The sequence below is a fragment of the Quercus suber genome, unplaced genomic scaffold, assembly GCF_002906115.3.
Source record: "Quercus suber isolate HL8 unplaced genomic scaffold, Cork oak 2.0 scaffold_199, whole genome shotgun sequence".
Taxonomy (NCBI): Eukaryota; Viridiplantae; Streptophyta; class Magnoliopsida; order Fagales; family Fagaceae; genus Quercus; species Quercus suber.
Genome location: NW_027069657.1, coordinates 923,909 through 946,372, shown reverse-complemented (window position 1 = coordinate 946,372; position 22,464 = coordinate 923,909). Strand labels below are relative to the sequence as shown.

Here is a 22,464-nt window from a genome sequence, read left to right as displayed (position 1 = left end):
AAATCAGGATACAAATTTCCGCAGAATGAGGTGTTGCAGCAACAATCCGGCCCCTCTAATACTGCTACAATGAAGCCTTTGTGGACAACGCTTTGGGGTCTTGATATTCCTGGAAAAATTCGCAATTTCCTATGGATGTCCTGTCAAAACTCCCTACCTACTAAAGCCAATCTGATGCGAAGAAGAATAATCACTGAGGATCGGTGTGAACAGTGTAAGTGTCACAAGGAAGATGTGTTGCACCGTTATATGGTTGTCCCAAGCTCGTAGATATGTGGAGAGGGAAACCAAACTGGACCCGTGCTTCTTTGAGACAAGCCATTTGCTTCACAGACCTCCTTGGCATGATTCTGGCCAAAAACAATGAACCGGAATTATTTGGATGGGTGGTTTCGGATCTCTGGAATCAACAAAATAATCTTTGATTAGGAAAAGCTGTCTACACCTTTAGTTAACTTCTGCAGAAGGCAGTGGAGAGGAAGATCGAAGCACAAGCCCCTCATCAGACCTGTAATGCAGCAGCTGCAACTCGGGTTGGTTCGTGGACAGCCCCTGATCTGTCATGGTACAAAATTAACTTTGATGGGGCTGTTTTTGTGAAGGAGGATAAAGCAGGACTTGGTGTGGTCATTTGCAACTCAGAGGGTTTGGTTATGGCCTCGCTCTCACAGTTGATTTCTCTACCTTACTCTGTAGTTGAGGTTGAGACTTTGGCAGCTAGGAGGGCATTGGAGTTGGCAGTGGAAATTGGAATTGATAGAGTTGTTTTGGAGGGTGACTCGGCAGTGTTGATGCAGACCCTAAAGAATGGGACTCATTCTCTTGCTCAGTATAGCCACATAGCAAATGAAATTTTATTCTTAGCTTCATTTTTTTCTGACTTAAAATTCTCTCATGTAAGTCATTCCTGTAATAAGGTAGCTCACTCTCTTGCGAGAAGAGCACCTCTTTCTCCACCTTTGTCTGTCTGGATGGAAGATGTCCCATCAGATGTTGAACCTCTGTATATGGCTGATCTTCTCAGTCTTGCAGATTAATAAGATTGGTCTTGATTCTCAAAAAAAAAAAAAAAAAAAAAAAAATTTATCCCACTACGAGTGTTTTGCTTTATACTTCACTAATTACAAAATGCCAAGTGTTTGATTTTTTATTTTTTATTTTTCGTTTATGCTTTGTTTAATTTATAAGGAAATCTAAAAAAAAAAATGTAAGAAAAAAAATGACAAATGATAGGTTACAATTGGTGGAACATAGAGTATAGCATGTAGGTTGGGACAAATAATTTTTATCTGGTCAGTCTCACCATATTTTTAATAGTAAAACATATATTATGACAAGAATGAAGCAATATTATTACCACAATACTAAATAATTACTCAATTGACCCAGCATTTGATCAATATTTTCATTGAGTTGACAAATCAATAATTTGCAATCATAGCCAAGAAAAATCTACTATCAAAGATTTTAATTATTAAAATAATAATGAAACTTATTTTTATTATTTTAAAATTTGAATTTCCCAACCTCCACTCCTTAATTATTTGATTGCTATACTTTAACCTAGCTTGCCACAACGTTGAGACACCTACGAGTCACTAATGCTATCCTCAACTTTATGCCTTTCCCTTTCATGATTTCCAATATTTAATTCAAATTAAAATACACAAAGGGGACCTTTAGCTTTTCCATCTAACAATCCTCCAATCGACTGTTAATTTAAGGTAATCGAATTTGTTCCATATATTGAACTTTACCAATTTCCTCTCAGTGTCACATTGATTTGGTCAGATTACAAAATATATGCATCTTTGCCAAGATCTTACGAGAAATTAAAACCATCAAATAAATTGATTGATAATACCCCATTTCCAACTTCTTTTCATCAAGTGCACAAATTTCGAATGCAAATATAATCTATAAAGACTCAAAGATTCAATAACCATGGACCATGACTGTATATATATATATATATATAGCATATTCACCGGCCATGACCTAACATTTAATCCTTCGCGGTGCTCAATTAGGAAACATTAATGGAAAGCCACATGTAAATTAGGAGACGGTATCTCTAGCACGTACCCTAAAACTGTGATAATTATTCCTAAGCTAGGGAGGCTATGCCCAAAAGTTTAGGTTTTTTGAAACAGAAATACACATGATTTTCCTATAATAATTAATATTCATAATTTTCTTTTGAGAATTATTATTATTATTATTATTATATACAAGATAGAAATTTTATTCTGATATAATCTAAGTATATATATATATATATATATGTGAAGCTCTTTCCTAGAGAGTTGAACCCTGACCTTTACCCATCACACTCCACAAGTACTTATATTTGTAGAATGACCATGGTTTTAAAAACCGGTACTGTGAAAGAACCAAAAAAATATCTAATTACTGGTTTTATTGTCGGACTGGGGTCCGACCGATGATCGAACCGGTGACATCATAAATAATTTAATTAAAATATTAAAATAATTTTTGTTTAAAATTTGAATTTTAATAACTTATATTAAGAAAATATAAAAATTAGAAAAAGTGTTTTTTTCTCCATACCACCTTTCTTTTCTTGTCAGTAATGATTGACAAAACTATTAATATTTAAGTTTCATCTTTTAGTTTATATAAATATAATAGTATAACTTTAACTATTTATTTAACTAAGAAAATTTAAATAAAAAAAAAAAAAAAAAAACCCAAAGTCAGATGACTAGACAAGTCACTGACATATGAGTACTCTTTATTCTTTAACAATCCAATTTCCCACTACCGAATGACTATCGCGCTAAGAATGTACTGTGGTTATTCAGATATTAAACATGTGCATCACTAATGAATATTATTAAAACTTTTGGTAAATTAATTACATGCATTCCCCCTCTCTTGATGTTTATGAAAATGATATTCCCTCAAAAAATTTGTATAAATAATACTCACTCATTAAGCTTTGTATGAATGCAATGGTTAAACTAATACTCTTTTAAACTGTGATTAAACTAACATAATATTTCATTTTTAGAAAAGATTCTTACCCAATGAAATGACACTCTATTCTCTTGCGATTTGTGGATGCATGACACCCTCCCTTTTAGGTATGTATAAATTAATAGGAATTTTAAAAAATAAAATATTATGTTAGTGAAAATTAAGTATTGCATTTATACAAACCTCAAAAGAGGAGTATCATTTCATAAAATCGCAAGAGAGGTTGCTGTCTTGTCATATAAAAAGGTATTATGATTTTAAAATTTTAAAAATTTCTTAAGAACTATCATTAATCAGTACAACACTATTGAAACTGAATGTTTGAGGAGCTTATTATCTTAATTTCCTCATTGATCGACTTTTTATAATTTATATAGCAAACATTCAACGTTTATATTTTTCTAAATCAAAAGTGGAAAAAAAAATCATAATTATTAAAGCTCTCTCTTTCTAGCCTTCTTTATTTTTGTATGCTTATTTTCATAAGAAAATGTTAAATGTACTACAAGTTTTATTATATTAAATTATAAACTGATGTGATAATAAATATGATTAATAGACTTCAACCACCTAATAAATGAATGTTTGAAATGTATTTTTGTGATCGGTGACATTTTATTTTGTAAGCTCTATCTCGTATAATGGTAGTATTCCTAGCATCACTTATCTTCATATTTTTTCAAGAAGTGTACAAAGATATGATAATCCTACGAATTGGTTTTCAAAAATATGGATTACTTGTCATCTTTCATGGCATTTGTTTTAAATTTGGAATTGGAATTCATTGACCAATTTAAGTTTCATTATCGTGTTTATACCATTTTTCCCTCGGATACTATTATAGCAAGAATATATGATATGCAATACATATATTTTATATTTGTGCACTCAGACATAATAATATTATATATCTACCATCTACGTATATATGCATAATTTAATTATTAAGAATCATAATTAAATTAAAAAAATTTCAAATTAAATAATTAAAATTGAATAATGAATAATAAAATATAATAATGTTAATATATTATAATGAGTCACATGAAAATATTAAGTCATATAATTTGTAATACTTAGATGGAACCTCATAGTGTAAGTACAACGTATAAGAACCAATTTTTATTATATAAAAATAATATAAAATAAATAATAAATTTTTAAAAAGGAAATTAGAAACACTTAGTGGAAAATTTTTAATACAAGTAGTATTTTTTTTTTTGGCCTTCTAAAACTGACAATATTTTCTTTTTCATTTTGTTTACAATAAGTAGGGAGGGGGAAATTTGAACCCAATTTATCTCTATTGGAAAAATCAAGTAATGTAACTATGTTAATGTAATATACTTAAAGTGTGACACACATGACATAATAAGGAGAAAGGATGAGAAAAAAGATTTTTAAAAAAATGAGAGGGTGTTCACTTAGTGCAACAACATAAGACGACACAATTTTTATTATATTGTATATGATTGTGAGAGATGAATAGTTTTAGTGTAGCTTTTAGAAGGTAGATTCCTAGTCTGGCCATCGATAAACATGAAACAACCTAGCTAGTGGGATTCCTAAATATTGATCATGATAAATTAATGTTTTGCATACGCTTAGAATATGCTGCTTCCTTGTGATTAGTCCTTTGTAACAAGAACACTACACAGTTCGTGCTATAAATAAGAGGTAGGCTTCAGCTCTCTCAACACCAAGACAAAGATGTAAGAAGTGATTTCCAGGGAAGTAGACATGGCGTGATACTGGTTCGGCTCTTCTTCCCTATCACATCATGAGCTAAGACGAGCCGGAACCAATATCACTCTTGTGTGCTTCTTTGCATTCCTAAGGTGAAGTTATCAGCACAGCGTGCAGCTTATTATGCTCGATTATGGTAGCTAGAGAGTGACTTCCCCCGTAAATTTCTGACTGCTCTTTTATTTTCAGGTTGTTCTTGTGGTTTTAAACTTCTTTTAATTTTAATTTTTATTTTTATATATATATATATATATTTTTTCTTGCTTTTAAGTAAATGTAGATCAGAACAATGATATATAGATGAAAAACCTATATTATACTTATGCACGATAAGAGTGATAAAGATGGTTTGTTTTAGGCCATCTTTTATGATCAGAGTAATTTTTTCTCAGAAATTAGTGTTCAAGAGAAGAGGACCTTTTGAAAAAATAGGGCATCGATCCCCTTCAAAGTTTTTGGTTGTACACTTTGTACTAATATAATAGTTAATAGTCAAGGTGATTGATTAGTAATTTAGTGCTAACTGGTAAATGAACCTATATCATTCATAGTATAACAGAATTTGTTTTTCTGGAGTCCCTAAAAATTACAACTACGTACGTCGATGGTATATCATTCACATGGGACCAAACAACGGGGGAAGTGTTGGTTTACATAGAAATGACTGAATAACTCCTTTCTATCAACTTGAGCTACTATTTCTCTCTCTCTCTCTCTCTCTCAAAAAAAAAAAAAAAAAAAATTGAGCTATTAGAGCCACTGATAAATTAATGACGCTTTTATGAAAATGTTTAAAAATTTTCATTACTTCAATTGGAAGCTTTGTTTTTGTTTTTGTTTTTTTTTTTTTTTTTTTTTTTTGTTTTTGTTTTTTTTTTTTTTTTTTTTTTTTTTTTTTTTTGTTTTTTTTTGTTTATATAGAATTGATGATGCTATCTGTGTACATGTAGCATTAATTCAACAATCATATGCATGGCTATAGCTGATGATTTTTATGCCAAACTCAATTCTGTACCTCTGAAAATTTTCAGATTATTATGTTAAAAACAAATCTTCCTGAAATTTGCCCTTCCAGAAAATATACTGGCCAGGCATAAAGACTGCTTAATTTATCATACATCACTTTTCTCAACCAAATATATATATATATATATATATAATATAATATAATACAATAATTATCATATATCACTACTTCCAACATGCTATGAAGCAGGGATGTGTTTCTGGATTCGGATGCGGGTGCGGGTGTGGGACTTGGCAATTTTTGAAAAATTAGGGTGCGGGTGTGGCGATTAAAAAATTATTATTTATATTATTTATATATTTTTACTATTAAAATATTCTTAGAAAACACATTACTATGTCTTGATTCACAAAACATAGAAAGAAGAAGGCAAGAAATACAAAACAAAAAAGAAAACACAAAAGAATCAACAAATATTCAGAATAAAATTGAAGAATGACAAATTTAGGATGTTTGGACCTCATTCAAAGCCGATTTCGGCTGTTCCGGCATGATTCAAGGCCAACTTCGGCTTGTTTCGACCGTTTCGGTCTGTTTCGGTCATTGGCTGATACAACCCGATTTTGGCTGAATCGACGCGAATTGAAACCAAGTCGGCGCAAATCAAGCCAAGTTGGTGCGAATCCGAGGAAAAAAAAAAAAAAAAACTCAGATGCGGCACTGACGCGCAGGCAGCCGCGTCAGATGCTGCACCCTGTGTCGAGCCACGTCGGACTCCGATGTAGCTCCCTCCCAGCCATGTCCGTGCTTCATAGCCAACATGGTCACCAAAGCACGCTCCTTAACTATATTTCTACTATCCTTTAATTTCCAATTTAATTTTTTTACCAAAACGAAGAGTTGCTCATAACAAATCCTCAATTGCACGTTTATTATCAAACTTTTTATCTAAAGAAAAAATGTAGATAGAGTTGTTGATAAATACTTTGGTAATTAACAAATAGATTAATAGTACTTATTTCAAACTTCATAAACCAATAAATACCAATAGGTAAATATTAAAGATTAACAGTATATTTTTGCCAAAAATAAAGATTAAAATAAAGAGTTGACTATCTAGAACTTAACCATGTTTTGAGGCTAACCAAGAAATGTCCATGCATAGTTAGTGGCTTCAAGTCTTATACAATGTGTGAATACGTAACCAAGGGACAATTCAAACATTCTAAAAGGGTGGTCTCGGTGTATGTATCCAAATTGAAAAACTGTGCATGTACGGCAAGGCTTCTGACTTTTTCCCTGTACTTGGGTTCAACTTCTTACAAGTACAACTTTCTGCCCGCTGTGTTGTACAGAAATGACCAAGATCTCACATGTGCAGGTTGCAAAAGTCATGGCCCTTACCGTGTTTAATGCTATTAATGACATCCGTAAGGTACAAGTAATTCTCAAGAGGATAAGCTTTCATGGACTTTTTTATTCATCATATCTCAACCTGTCAAGATCTAAATAACGTGCCACATATCACCGCACCAAATAGTATAAATACCATGCCAAGGCCGTTGGCAAAACACCAAATATCCTTATACAAGTTCAAAAACTACAAACCCCAGACAGCAAATTCTTAGTTTTTTGTGAGCAATCCTTGAAAATGAAGTCGATGAGATTGATTGGAAGCCTTAGCTGCATAATGCTAGTGATGGCCATATCAGCAGTAGCTCAACCATCATCCTCACCCGCACCGGTGCTTGACAGTGCCGGACGTCCTCTTCAACGTGGTGTAGAATACTATATCAATCCTGCTATTACTGACAGTGGGGGTCGTTTCACCTTGATTAATCGAAATGGCTCATGCCCCTTTTATGTTGGGCAGGAAAATGTTTCAGGCTTAGAAGGTCTCCCTGTCATCTTCACACCTTTCGTGGAGGGAGAGACAGTGATTAGGGAGAATAGGGACTTCAGGGTTGCTTTCTCAGCGGCCACAATCTGTGTTCAGTCGACTGCATGGAAGTTAGGCGAGAAGGACCCCGAGTCTAATAGGAGATTAATTGTCACCGGAGAAGATCAAAGCTCACGAAGAACCGCAAATTACTTCCGGATAGTCGTTTGGGAACTCTCGATCAGTTTGTGCATTACACATGCTAGTATAGGAAGAAGAGCCAAGGTTGTTTTCCTGATGAAGCTAAGCGTATCACATATGGATTTGGACAAACTGATGTTGGGATTTCAAAATGGGTTAATACTTAATAGTTTCATCTTTCAAGTGCAACGCAAGGTGCAGGACTCACTGTTCTTTGCAAGTTTGAGTGTGAGAAGTGCGGATGGTATATCATTCACATGAAACCAAACCACGGGAGAAGTTTTGGTTTACATAGAAATGACTGATCAATAACTCCTTTCTATCAACTTAAGCTGTTAAGAGTTCAATTTTATTTTATTTTATTTATTTAATTTTTGGAATTGATGATGGTATCTGTGTACATGCAGCATTAATTCAAGAATCATATGCATGTCTATGGCCTATAGCTGATGATTTTTATGTCAAACACAGTTCTGAAACTCTATGAAATTTTTTCAGATTATTATGTTAAAAACTATCTTCCTGAAATTTGCTCTTCCAGAAAATGTACTAGCCACGGCGCAAGATGACTGCTTAATTTATCATACATCACTTTTCTCAACCAAAAAAATTTATATAAATATTGATATATATATATATATATTTATATAAACGAATAAAAATAATAATTATCGTATATCACAACTACTTCCAACTTGGCCACAAAGCACACTCCTTAACTGTATTTTTACTGCCCTTTAATTACCAATTTAATTTTTTTTACCAAAACAAAGAGTTGCTCATAACACATCCGGGTTTATTATCAAACTTTTTATCTGAAGAAAAAAGAAAGTAGATAGAGTTGTTGAACATATATATCCATATATCTTGGTTGCTAGTCTCCCTTCTACTTGAATGAAAACATCTTGTTAGCTTCGAATGGTTATTAATCCAAGCCAAAATAGTTAGATAAATACTTTGGTAATTAACGTAGGGACTAATAGTGCTAATTTTAAAAATTTTAGGAGTCAATAGCGCTCATTTCAATCTTCCAAAACTAATAGCGCTCAATATGTAAATATTAAACATTAACAATGTATTTTTGCCAAAAATAAACATTAAAATAAAGAGTGAACTATCTAGATCTTAACCATGTTTTGAGGCTAACCAAGAAATTTCCATGCATAGATAGTGCCGGTTTGGATAGCACTTCTTTCCACTGAATGTGGCGTTGTGTTTTCAGTTTTTTTTTTTTTTTTTTTTTTAGCCGGACTTATTGACTTTTGAGGGATAAAAAGTACTGTGCATGAACAGTGCGTGCAATGTTTACGCATTGTTCATACACTGTTTACGCATTAAAAATATTAAAAATGAGTTCCACAATACTATTCATACATTTAAAAATTATTTTACTACAATATTTTAAGCAACAATCAATTTTCAATAATAATAAATTATATCCAAAAACTTCAAGTCTTATATACGTGAATAGGTAACCAAGAGACAATTCAAACATTCTAAAAAGGTGGCCTCTGTGTATATATCCAAATTGAAAAGCTGTGCATGTACGGCTAGGCTTCGACTTTTCCCCTGTACTTGGGTTCAACTTCTTCCACCGTCTTAAAATCTTTGGAGTTTACAAATTAATATAACTTTCTGCCCACTGTGTTGTACAGAAATGACCAAGATCTCACACGTGCAGGTTGCAAAAGTCTTGGCCCTTACCGTGTTTAATGCCATTAATGACAACCGTAAGGTACAAGTAATTCTCAATCGGATAAGCTTTCATGGACTTTTTTACTCATCATATCTCAACCAGTGGAGATCTCAATGACGTGCCATATATCACCGCACCAAAAAGTATAAATACCATGCCAAGCCCATTGGCAAAACACCAAATAATATTCATAAACAAGATTACAAGTTCAAAAACTACAAACCCCAGAGAGCAAATTCTTAGTTTTTTGAGAGCAATCCTTGAAAATGAAGTCGATGAGATTGATTGGAAGCCTTAGCTGCATAATGCTAGTGATGGCCATATCAGCAGTAGCTCAACCATCATCCTCACCCGCACCGGTGCTTGACAGTGCCAGACGTCCTCTTCAACGTGGTGTAGAATACTACATAAATCCTGCTATTACTGACAGTGGGGGTCGTTTCACCTTGATTAATCGAAATGGCTCATGCCCCTTCTATGTTGGGCAGGAAAATGTTTCAGGCTTAGAAGGTCTCCCTGTCATCTTCACACCTTTCGTGGAGTGAGAGACAGTGATTAAGGAGAATAGGGACTTCAGGGTTGCTTTCTCAGCGGCCACAATCTGTGTTCAGTCGACTGCATGGAAGTTAGGCGAGAAGGACCCCGAGTCTAATAGGAGATTAATTGTCACCGGAGAAGACCAAAGCTCACGAAGAACCGCAAATTACTTCCGGATAGAGAAAGCTAGTGATGGAGGTGATATCTACCAGATTTCATGGTGTCCTACAGATGTTTGTCCTACTTGTAGGTTTGACTGTGGTACTGCTGGTAACTTGGTTGAGAATGGAAAGAGGTTGTTAGCCTTGGATGGTAATGTGATTCCTGTTAGCATTGAGAGAAGGGCTTAAATTTATTTGTCTACCTTATTGAAAGGTAGAGTAAATAAATGGAGTTAGCTCCTTCCAATATTAAATAAAGGGTAGGCATGTGTTTTGTAACTCCTTTGGGAAGTTGTGATTATATTTTCAACAAATAAAAAAAAAAAACGTAAATTTTATGTTTTAGATCTCTCTCTCATGTATGTGCTTTCATTTGTGTTAACATAAATCTCTTCTTTCTGTGGGCAAAGATGAGTATTTATAATTTTACCATTCTTCATCCTTTATTCCTGTTATTTTTTTTAATGAAAATTTCCATTTTAACTGAAAAAAAGAAAAAAAAAAAGAAAAAGAAGAAGAAATTATATCTCTCATCAACACATCCCAAATAGCTTGAGGATAGGACTGATTACAATACAATAAGGACCTCAAAGGAAATGCAAATTTGGCATAACATGCACTATATATATATATATATATATTTTTTTTTTTTTTTCATTTGCCTCACTTCAAACCCAGCAGAAATTGCAACATTCAAAAGAGCTTCTAAGCTCAGTTATATTACTTAATTATCATACTTGATACATGCTAAAGAACATAATAGCTAGGTACCAGCAATAAGAGCATCAAAACAGGGACGGAGCCACCATTGGGCCATTTTTTTTTAATATTATTATATATTTGTACTAATTTTAGCAATTTTGTTCTATAAAATTACATTTTTTTCCTTAAACAATATCATTAATTCTTTTAAGAGTAATGCTATACTCACAAATCTAAAACAAAATATACAAGCCCCCCAAAAAAATGGTTCAACAACAAAAATTACCAATAGTAAAACTAATAAAAAAAATTAAAAAAAAAAAGCTCTATTAACCAATTTTATCCAAAATAATTTTGTTCTTCCACATACACACAAAAAAAAAAAAAAAAAAAAAAAAAATCTCAGCGGCTAAGTAATAGCAAAGCTAGAGATAGAAATCGTTGCACACAGCCAATAGTAAAAACGCTTCCCTAGCTCAAAGTTCTAACGCTGAACCTACATCAAAACATGATTTTGCATCTCCCTCCATAGTAGAGGTGGCAACATTGCACCGAACACAAATATGGCACAAATTTTTTTGGATCAATGTTTTAATGCAAATGTGTTCATGTCGAAGTGGGTTGATATGTTTTAACACAATTAATAAATAGGTCAATTCTGAGTTAACTTGCACAATTAACCAAAAATGACCCAATATATATAAATAAATGTCATTTTTATCTATCATAAATTTTAAATCTAAATATAGTTAATTAATTAAAATAATTTTGATGTTTATAATGAGTTCCAAATATATATACTACAATAATTAACTACAAGAAAAAATATTTATTGTAACAAAATTTTTTGTTGCTATAAACGCTTATTGCAATAAAAAAAATTTGTTGCCAACTGTTGCAATAAATTTCGTTGCAATAAGCTTTTCTTGCAATAAAATATTTTTAGTAATTTCTTAAATAAGGTTATTGAAACAAAATAAATCATTACTATAACTTATTTCAACGCAACATAGTTAAATAATATTTGATAGCAAATGTTGCTCAATTAATTTGTTTGGTTTAGTACAAAGACAAATTTCATAACCTAATATTGTTTGAGTTGCAAAATTTCGCTCAGAAGAACAAGATCAATGGTCCAATAGGCAACTTAAGAAAAAGAAGTGTTTGGTTTTTCGTTAGGCCTTCAATTCCCCCTCGGTGAGTAGAAGCTTGGTTCTCGGCACACTCTAGTTGACTGCTCGGTCAAACTAGAATCTTGATTCCTGATATGTTTTTATGTAGCCAACTACTAACTTGGAACCTATGATCTACATGCTAAACTATACATACAATGTCACAATATAGCCAACCAAAACAAAGATTGAGAGATTTTATAAGGCTTGTGTTGTGTGCTACCATAGAAAGATCAAAAACCTCAATTCACCACAAATGTGAATATAAAAAGCGAATCTCAAGACAAAGTTATTACGTCATATGATACGTATCACGTATCGTATGATACTAACAATTATAATCACAACTAGCTACTTCCAACATGGCCACAAAGCAAACCCCTGAATTGTATTTTTACTGTCCTTTAATTACCAATTTAACTTTTTTACCAAAACAAAGAGTTGCTCATAACATATCCTCGTTTATTATAAAACTTTTTATCTAAAGAAAAAAAAGTAGATAGAGTTGTTGAACATATAAATCCATCTTGGTTGCTAGTCTCCCTTCTGCTTGGCTGAAAACATCTTGTTAGCACCGAATGGTTATTAATCCAAGTCAAAATATCTAGATAAATACTTTGGTAATTAATATAGGGCTAATAGTGCTCATTTTTAAAATTTCAAAGACCAATAACGCTTATTTCAAACTTCAAAAATTAATAGCACTCAATGGGTAAATATTTGGGATTACCAATGTATTTTTGCCAAAAATAAACATTAAATTAAAGAGCCAACTATCTACACCTTAACCATGTTTTGAGGCTAACCAAGAAATGTCCATGCATAGATAGTAGATTCAAGTCTTATATCAGTGTGAATGGTAACCAAGGGACAATTCAAACATTCTATATAAAAAGGTGGGCTCGATGTAAGTATCCAAATTGAAAAACTGTGCATGTACGGCTAGGCTTCGACTTTTCCCCTGTACTTGGGTTCAACTTCTTCCGCCGCCTTAAAATCTTCAGAGATTACAAATATAACTTTCTGCCCACTGTGTTGTACAGAAATGACCAAGATCTCACATGTGCAGGTTGCAAAAGTCTTGACCCTTAGCCCCTTACCATGTTTAATGCTATTAATGACATCCGTAGGGTACAAGTAATTCTCAATCGGATAAGCTTTCATGGACTTTTTTAATCATCATATCTCAACCAGTGGATATCTCAATGACGTGCCATATATCACCGCACCAAATACTATAAATACCATGCCAAGGCCATTGGAAAAACACCAAATAATATTCATATACAAGATTATAAGTTCAAAAACTACAAACCCCAGAGAGCAAATTCTTAGTTTTTTGTGAGCAATCCTTGAAAATGAAGTCGATGAGATTGATTGGAAGCCTTAGCTGCATAATGCTAGTGATGGCCATATCAGCGGTAGCTCAACCATCATCCTCACCCGCACCGGTGCTTGACAGTGCCGGACGTCCTCTTCAACGTGGTGTAGAATACTACATCAATCCTGCTATTACTGACAGTGGGGGTCGTTTCACCTTGATTAATCGAAATGGCTCATGCCCCTTTTATGTTGGGCAGGAAAATGTTTCAGGCTTAGAAGGTCTCCCTGTCATCTTCACACCTTTCGTGGAGGGAGAGACAGTGATTAGGGAGAATAGGGACTTCAGGGTTGCTTTCTCAGCGGCCACAATCTGTGTTCAGTCGACTGCATGGAAGTTAGGCGAGAAGGACCCCGAGTCTAATAGGAGATTAATTGTCACCGGAGAAGACCAAAGCTCACGAAGAACCGCAAATTACTTCCGGATAGAGAAAGCTAGTGATGGAGGTGATATCTACCAGATTTCATGGTGTCCTACAGATGTTTGTCCTACTTGTAGGTTTGACTGTGGTACTGCTGGTAACTTGGTTGAGAATGGAAAGAGGTTGTTAGCCTTGGATGGTAATGTGATTCCTGTTACCTTTGAGAAGAAGGCTTAAATTTATTAGTCCATATTATTGAAAGGTAGAGTAAATAAATGGAGTTAGCTCCTTCCAATATTAAATAAAGGGTAGGCATGTGTTTTATAACTCCTTTGGGAAGTTGTGATTATATTTTCAACAAAGAATAAAAAGGTAAATGCTATGTTTTAGATCTCTCTCCCTCATGTATGTGTATTCATTTGTGTTAACATAAATCTCTTATTTCTGTGGGCAAAGATGAGTTGTTTTATATTTACCATTCTTCATATATTTTTTTTTTCCTGTTACTTTTTTTTTTAATGAAAAATTCCATTAACCAGAAAAAGAAATTATATCTCTCATCAACACATCCCAAACAGCTTGAGGATAGGATTGATTATAACACAATAAGGACGTTAAAGGAAATGCAAATTTGGCATAATATGCACGATTCATTTTTTTCATTTGCCTCTCTTCAAACCCTGCAGAAATTGCAGCATTCAAAAGAGCTTCTAAGCTCAGTTATATTACTTAATTTTCATACTTGATAAATGTTAAAAAACATAATAGCTAGGTAATAAGAGCATCAAAACATGACTTTGCATCTCCCTCCACAGTAGTGGTGGCAACGTTTCACCCAACACATGTACAAATACGCCACAAATTTTTTAGGATCAATGTTTAACATGATTAATAAATAGGTTAATTCTGGGTTAACTTGCATAATCCACAATTTACCAAAAATGACCCAATTTATATAAATAAATGTTGTTTTTATCTATCATAAATTTTAAATCTAAATATAGTTAATTAATTAATAATTTTGATGTTTATATTGAGTTTCAAATATAAATACTTCAATAATTAACTACAAGAAAAAAGATTTATTGTAACAAAATTTTTTGTTGCAATAAAAAAAATTTGTTGCCAACTATTGCAATAAGCTTTTGTTGCAATAAAAGATTTTTAATAATTTTTTAAATAAGGTTATTGCAACAAAATAAATCATTGCTATAACTTATTACAACACAGTTAAATAATTTTTGATAGCGAATGTTGTTCAATTAATGTGTTTGGTTTAGTACAAAGACAAATTTCATGACTTGTAATACTGTTTGAGTTGCAAAGTTTCACTCAGAAGGACAAGATCAATTATCCAAGAAGCAACTTAAGAAAAAGATGTGTTTGGCTTTTCGTTAGGGCTTCAATTCCCCTTATGTTTTATATAGTCAACTACTAACTTGGAACCCGTGATTTACATGCTAAACTATATATACAAGGTCACAATATAGCCAACCAAAACAAAGATTTGAGAGATTTTAGAAGGCTTGTGTTGTGTGCTACCATAGCAAGATCAAAAACCTCTATTCACCACATGTGTGAGTATAAAAAGCAAATCTAAAGACAAAGCTCTTATTTCCTAATCAAGGTTGAAGCCACAAAGTATCATCACAATATAATTATCGTGGAGTCAAATTTTTAAGGTGATCCTTGAAGTCATAGATATGGTTTGTGTGGAAGATTTCAAATTAGAAGAGCTCAAGTGGCTTAGAGCAGATTGTGGGATCACATCTATAAGTATCTACATACTGAGTAGCAATAAGGAATTTGGTTAAGTCTCAATTGTAATAATTCAATCCTAATATTGATATTTTCCTTGAGGTTAGGGTTAACCCCAGTAGTAGTTTTTTCTATTAATGTATTAATTTTGGAAAAATTATTTTGTAGTTTAATTTTAAAACTTGAAATTTTGTATTTGCAGCTTGGTTAAAACATGCAGGTAAGAAGCTAAACGTTGTTGATGCAGCAGGTTGGATGAAATACATTTCAATGGTAATTGGTCATGACCAATCCTATTGAGAGCCATGAAAACCTTAAGCTAGAATTTTTAGGGGTTTGGGAAGGATCAAGATCCTCTAGAGTTTCTATAGGGTACTAGACAATGTATAGTTCTTTAAATGCACACCATCCACTTAAAATAAAATGTTACGGTTATGCTACATCATGAATACACTAACAAAAACTTAACAAAAGCAAAATTTTTCCATAAAAAGTTCAAAATCATTCACGATAAAACCCAAAAAGCAAAATTTGTACCTCTTTCTCCCTCCCTACCAATCTTCAATGAGAATCCATGGAAAATTCAGGCCACAAAGACAAATCCATTGTCGGCTGCCATCTCTAATCAAACTCTACGGCCAAACCCATCAACTCCATAAAAAAAATTGGCCATCGATAATGGATTCTATCGTCAAAGATCAGAAGTGGATGAAGAAAGGGGATTTTTTGGGTGTTATTGTGAATGATTTGAACTTTTTATATATGGGAAATATTACATTTTTTTAATGTTTCTGTTAGTGGATTCATGATGTGGCATAAACTTAGCCTTTTATTTTAAGTGGATAGTGAGAATTTAAATAACTCTACATGGTAGAGTACCCTAGAAACTTTAAAGGATTTTAATCTGTTTGGGAACTCTTGATCAGTTTGTGCATTACACACATGCTAGTGTAAGGAGAAAGAGCCAAGGTTGTTTTCCTGATGAAGCTAAGCATATCACATATGGATTTGGACAAACTGAGGTTGGGATTTCCAATTGGGTTAAAACTTAATAGTTTCATCTTTCGAGTGCAAGGCAAAGTGGAGGACTCATTGTTCTTTGCAAGTCTGAGTGAGAGAAGTGTCGATGGTATATCATTCACATGAAACCAAACCACGGGAGAAGTGTTGGTTTACATAGAAATGACTGATCAATAACTCCTTTCTATCAACTTAAGCTGTTAAGAGTTCCATTTGATTTATTTTTTTAATTTGGAATTGACTATATTTCTACTGTCCTTTAATTACCAATTTAATTTTTTTACCAAAACAAAGAGTTGCTCATAACACATTCTCGTTTATTATCAAACTTTTTATCTAAAGAAAAAAAAAAAAGTAGATAGAGTTGTTGAATATATAAATCTATCTTGTTTGCTAGTTACCCTTCTGCTTGACAGAAAACATCTGGTTAGCCTCGAATTGTTATTAATCCAAGCTAAAATATTTACATAAATACTTTGGTAATACGTAAAGATTAAAAGTGCTCATTTTTAAAACTTTATGAGCTAACAGCGTTCATTTCAAACTTCCATAATTAATACCACTCAATTTGTAAATATTAAACATTAACAATATATTTTAGCCAAAAATAAACATTAAAATAAAGAGGCATAGATAGTAGCTTCAAGTCTTATGTGTGAATAGGTAACCAAGTGACAATTCAAACATTCTAAAAAGGTGGCCTCGGTGTATATATCCAAATTGAAAAGCTTAGCATGTACGGCTAGGCTTCGACTTTTCCCCTGTACGGCTGTACTTGGGTTCAACTTCTTCCACCGTCTTAAAATCTTTGGAGTTTACAAATTAATATAACTTTCTGCCCACTGTGTTGTACATCTCACATGTGCAGGTTGCAAAAGTCTTGGCCCTTAGCCCCTTACCGTGTTTAATGCTATTAATGACAACCGTAAGGTACAAGTAATTCTCGACCAATCGGATAAGTTTTCATGGACTTTTTTATTCATCATATCTCAACCAGTGGAGATCTCAATGACGTGCCATGTATCACCGCACCAAATAGTATAAATAACATGCCAAGGCCATTGGCAAAACACCAAATAATATTCATATACAAGATTACAAGTTCAAAAACTACAAACCCCAGAGAGCAAATTCTTAGTTTTTTGTGAGCAATCCTTGAAAATGAAGTCGATGAGATTGATTGGAAGCCTTAGCTGCATAATGCTAGTGATGGCCATATCAGCGGTAGCTCAACCATCATCCTCGCCCGCACCGGTGCTTGACAGTGCCGGACGTCCTCTTCAACGTGGTGTAGAATACTACATCAATCCTGCTATTACTGACAGTGGCGGTCGTTTCACCTTGATTGATCGAAATGGCTCATGCCCCCTTTATGTTGGGCAGGAAAATGGTTCAGGCTTAGAAGGTCTCCCTGTCATCTTCACACCTTTCGTGGAAGGAGAGACAGTGATTAGGGAGGGTAGGGACTTCAGGGTTGCTTTCTCAGCGGCCACAATCTGTGTCCAGTCGACTGCATGGAAGTTAGGCGAGAGGGACCCCGAGACTAAGAGGAGATTAATTGTCACCGGAGAAGACCAAGGCTCACGAAGAGCCGGAAATTACTTCCGAATAGGGAAAGCTAGTGTTGGAGGTGATATCTACCAGATTTCATGGTGTCCTACAGAAGTTTGTCCTATTTGTAAGTTTAACTGTGGTACTGTTGGTAACTTGGTTGAGAATGGAAAGAGGTTGTTAGCCTTGGATGGTAATGTGATTCCTGTTACCTTTGAGAGAAAGGCTTAAATTTATTAGTCTTCCTTATTGAAAGGTAGAGTAAATAAATGGAGTTAGCTCCTTCCAATAATAAATAAATTAAGCATAGGCATGTGTTTTGTAACTCCTTTCGGAAGTTGTGATTATATTTTCAACAAAGAAAAAAAGGTAAATTTTATGTTTTAGATCTCTCTCATATATGTGCATTCATTTGTGTTAACATAAATCTCTTATTTCTTTGGGCAAAGATGAGTTGTTTTATATTTACCATTCTTCATCCCTTTTTTTTTTTTAATGCAAAATTCCATTAACCGAAAAAAGAAAATATATCTCTCATCCACACATCCCAAACAGTTTGAGGATAGGACTGATTACAACACAGTAAGGACCTCAAAGGAAATGCAAATTTGCATAACATGCACTATTCTTTTTTCTTTTCTTTTTTCTTTTTCATTTGCCTCTCTTCAAACCCAGCCAGCAGAATTTGCAGCATTCATAAGAGCTTCTATGCTCGGTTATATTTTTTTATCATACTTGATATATACATGCTAAAGAACATAATAGCTAGGTACCAGCAATAAGAGCGTCTAAACATGACGTTGCTTCTCCCTCCACAGTAGAGGTGGGAACATTTCTCCCAGCACAAATACGGCACAAATTTTTTAGTATCAATGTTTTATGTAAATGTGTTCAGTAACACGATTAATAGATAGGTCAATTTTAAGTTGACTAGCTTAATCCGCAATTAAACAAAAATGACCTAATTTATATAAATAAATGTTATCTTTATCTATCATAAATTTTAAATCTAAATATAGTTAATTAATTAAAAGAATTTTGATGTTTATATTGAATTTCAAATATATATATATATACACACACACTACAATAATTAACTACAAGAAAAAAAGATTTATTGCAACTAAAATTTTTATTGCAATAAACACTTATATACTACAAGAAAACCTTGAGTTAGAATTCTTAGGGGTTTGGGAAGGACTAAGATCCTCTAGAGTTTTTAGGGTACTCTACAATGTAAAGTTCTTTAAATCTTCACCACTCACTTAAAATGATATGTTAAGATTATTGTATATCATGAATCTACTAACAAAAATAAAATTTTTCATAAAAAGTTCAAAATCATTCACGATAAAACCAAAAAGACAAAATTTGTCCCTCTTGCTCTTTCCCTGCTAATCTTAAGAGAGAATCCATGGAAAATCTATTGTCGGCTACCATCTCTACTCAAACACTACCACCAAACTCATCAACTCCAATCCAACCCCATAAACAAAATCGACCATCGATAATGGATTCTATCGCCGAAGGTCGGAAGTGGAAGAAGGAAGGGGAATTTAGGGTTTTACTGTGAATGATTTGAACTATTTATAGGAAATCATTTTTTTTAATGTTCCTAATGGTGGATTCATGATGTGGCATAATCTTAACATTTTATTTTAAGTGGATGGTAAGAATTTAAAGAACTTTACATAATAAAGTACCTTAAGAACTTTAAAGGATCTTAATCTGTTTGGAAACTCTCGATCAGTTTGTGCATTACACCTGCTAGTGTAGGAAGAAGAGCCCAAGGTTGTTTTCCTGATGAAGCTATCGCATATGGATTTGGACGTACAAACTGAGGTTGGGATTTCCAAATGGGTTAATACTTAGTTTCGACTTTTGAGTGCAAGGCAAAGTGGAGGACTCACTGTTCTTTGGAAGTCTGAGTGTGAGTTATGAATATCGAGTTCCTCCATGCACCATACTGTTGGGATAGTTAGACCTTTGAACTGACTAAAGGTATAATAACAGACCGAAGATATGACAAATTAGATTTACTCAAAACACTATCAATGCAAAATGATCTTTTCTTGAGTTTACATAGGAGAGTTCATTAAGATCCTAACAATATGAGAGATGTGTCGCCAACACGAAAGGCCCTAGACTCAAATTGACAGTTTTCCGGAAGTAGTGAATTGCTGTGCTTCATGGGATTTGGGTTTTTGTTTTTTGTTTTTTTCTGAGGAAAAAAAAAAAACAGTTAACGTATTATAATAGTATTTACATACTTATAGACATTACTAGCCTCATCATACATGCTTTGCGCGTGCGATGACGCTTTTTTTTCTTAATAAGTTTTTTTTTTTTTTTTGAAAACATGGATTAATAGAAGAATATCCTATTTTGTAGGCATTTTAAATGGAGTTGAAATACATTTTTACCGGGTTGTCTTCAAGTTTTTTTCCTTATTAAACGTAAGATTTAGGGGTATTTCTGAATCATATAAAAGTCCAATTCAAATAAAGGAATCCTCTTATATATAATACAGATATGGAGAAAACATATGGTACATAATGTAAGGAGAAAGAAAATATAAAGACAATAAAAACATCCACTTAAGTTAACCACAATCTTGGTCCGTTTGGTTGGAGGAATAAAAAAGTGGGAAGACAGAAAATGGTGAGAGGATGGAAAAGTAGGAAGATAGAAAAAATTTTAATTTCTCTCATTTTTGTTTGGTTGGGAGTAGATAAATGGAAGGATGGAAAAAGTGATTTTGTATAAATTTACGCATATACCCTTGTTAAAAAATAATGCCCAATTAAAACAAAAAAAAGTGATAAACAACAAAAATAAAAAATCAATCACCTAAATTTATTAAAAAAAGAAAAATCATGTCCATAAAAAAAAATCATATCTAACAAAAAAAAAAAACAAAACAAAACAAAAAAAAAAAAGAAAGAAAAACACAAAAGAAAGCAAAAGAAAAGAAAAGAAAAGAAAAAAAAAGAATACTAGAGAAGCCTACCCAGTAAATCAAAAGAAAAAAGAAGAAGAAGCAAGCAACACCTGCCCAGTAAACCAAAAGAAAAAAGAAGAAGAAGCTAACAGGCAACATCTAGGAAAAAAAAACAAAAAAAAAAACAAAAAGGAGGCTGGCAACGTCCAAGAGGAGAATAACGGGAAAAAAAAAAGTGAAAAAAAGTAACGTGGATGAAGCCCATGTGTAGTTGCACATGGGCATTTTCATCTAAAAATGATGCCCAATTTTTCCCTTCAGTTTTCTCTCTATTTTGGGAAGAAAACTTTTTGGTGGGCCTAAGAAGAAAACATCTAGGCCTCACCATTTATTTTCCTTTCTCCCCACCTAACCAAACATACTTCAAAAAAGTTTTTCTTTTCATTTTCTCTTCAAAGTTTTCCATGCACCCTATTTCACCTCCAAGGCTCCCTAAGGTTTATGTCCATTTCATCCATTTTAAAGTTTATATTTTATTTTTTGGATCTAATAATATATATAAAATACTATATCATCGTATCATGTTTAAAACTTTAAATGATATGGCAACTAATACACCTTTAAAATTTTTAAAATTAATTTGAACCATAACATCGATGCAAATGATAGAACTTGAATGGAGTAGATTTTACTAACTTTTATTACATTTCTTCTTAACTCATTTAAATTAAGTCACCCACCCAAACGAGATCAAATATGGAATATTATTTGGATAATGGTACTGCAACCAACGTCCAATGAGTATTTGATATGATATATAATTACTCGTACTCAGCAAATTATAGAATTTGAATCTCACAGTCTCTCCAATCCTTAATTGATTGCTGTACTTTAACATTGATCGCCACAACGTGGGGGCACTTACTAGTAACTCATCCTATACTTAACTTTATGCCTTTCCCTTTTCATACTTTGCAAAATTCAAATTAAAATACACAATGGAACTTAGCTTTTCAATCTTACAATTCTCTAAACAACTTTAAGTTAGGTTATTAGAATTTGTTCCATACATTGAATTTATCAATTTCCTCGCAATGTCACATTGATTAGGTCAAGTGGTGAGATTACAAAATATCTGCATCTTTGCCAAGATCGTACTAGCAATTAGAACTATCAATTAAATGAGAATAAATTGGGTCAGGAGCTGGCATAAAATGTGTGTTTTACGCCAGCCAATTCTGACTCGTCACCAACTTGAATTATAGAAAGAAGCTAAAGCAAAAAAAAAAAAATACTATTTTATTCATTCTCTCCTAACTTAATTAAATAATATTTTCTCTCTCCCTTGTCTTTTTTCTATTTCCTCTTCATAGGTCAGTCATAGTGTCCAT

At 33.0% G+C, this 22,464-nt stretch overlaps 2 protein-coding genes and 1 pseudogene across 2 annotated transcripts; all 3 read left to right on the top strand.

Moving 5' to 3' along the window:
• The first annotated feature begins 9,670 nt into the window (after positions 1 to 9,670).
• LOC112004631 (kunitz type trypsin inhibitor 104-like) lies at positions 9,671 to 10,532 on the top strand (annotated as a pseudogene).
• Positions 10,533 to 13,316: 2,784 nt separating this feature from the next.
• On the top strand, positions 13,317 to 14,192 carry LOC136069952 (kunitz type trypsin inhibitor 104-like). The gene has a single exon (XM_065779110.1). It carries the CDS (start codon positions 13,420 to 13,422, stop codon positions 14,038 to 14,040), a length of 621 nt encoding a protein of 206 aa, XP_065635182.1. The 5' UTR covers positions 13,317 to 13,419; the 3' UTR covers positions 14,041 to 14,192.
• A 3,445-nt stretch (positions 14,193 to 17,637) lies between these two features.
• Positions 17,638 to 18,518, top strand: LOC136069951 (kunitz type trypsin inhibitor 104-like). Its single transcript, XM_065779109.1, has one exon. The coding sequence runs from the start codon at positions 17,743 to 17,745 to the stop codon at positions 18,361 to 18,363; it is 621 nt and encodes a 206-aa protein (XP_065635181.1). The 5' UTR covers positions 17,638 to 17,742; the 3' UTR covers positions 18,364 to 18,518.
• The last annotated feature ends 3,946 nt before the right edge of the window (positions 18,519 to 22,464 follow it).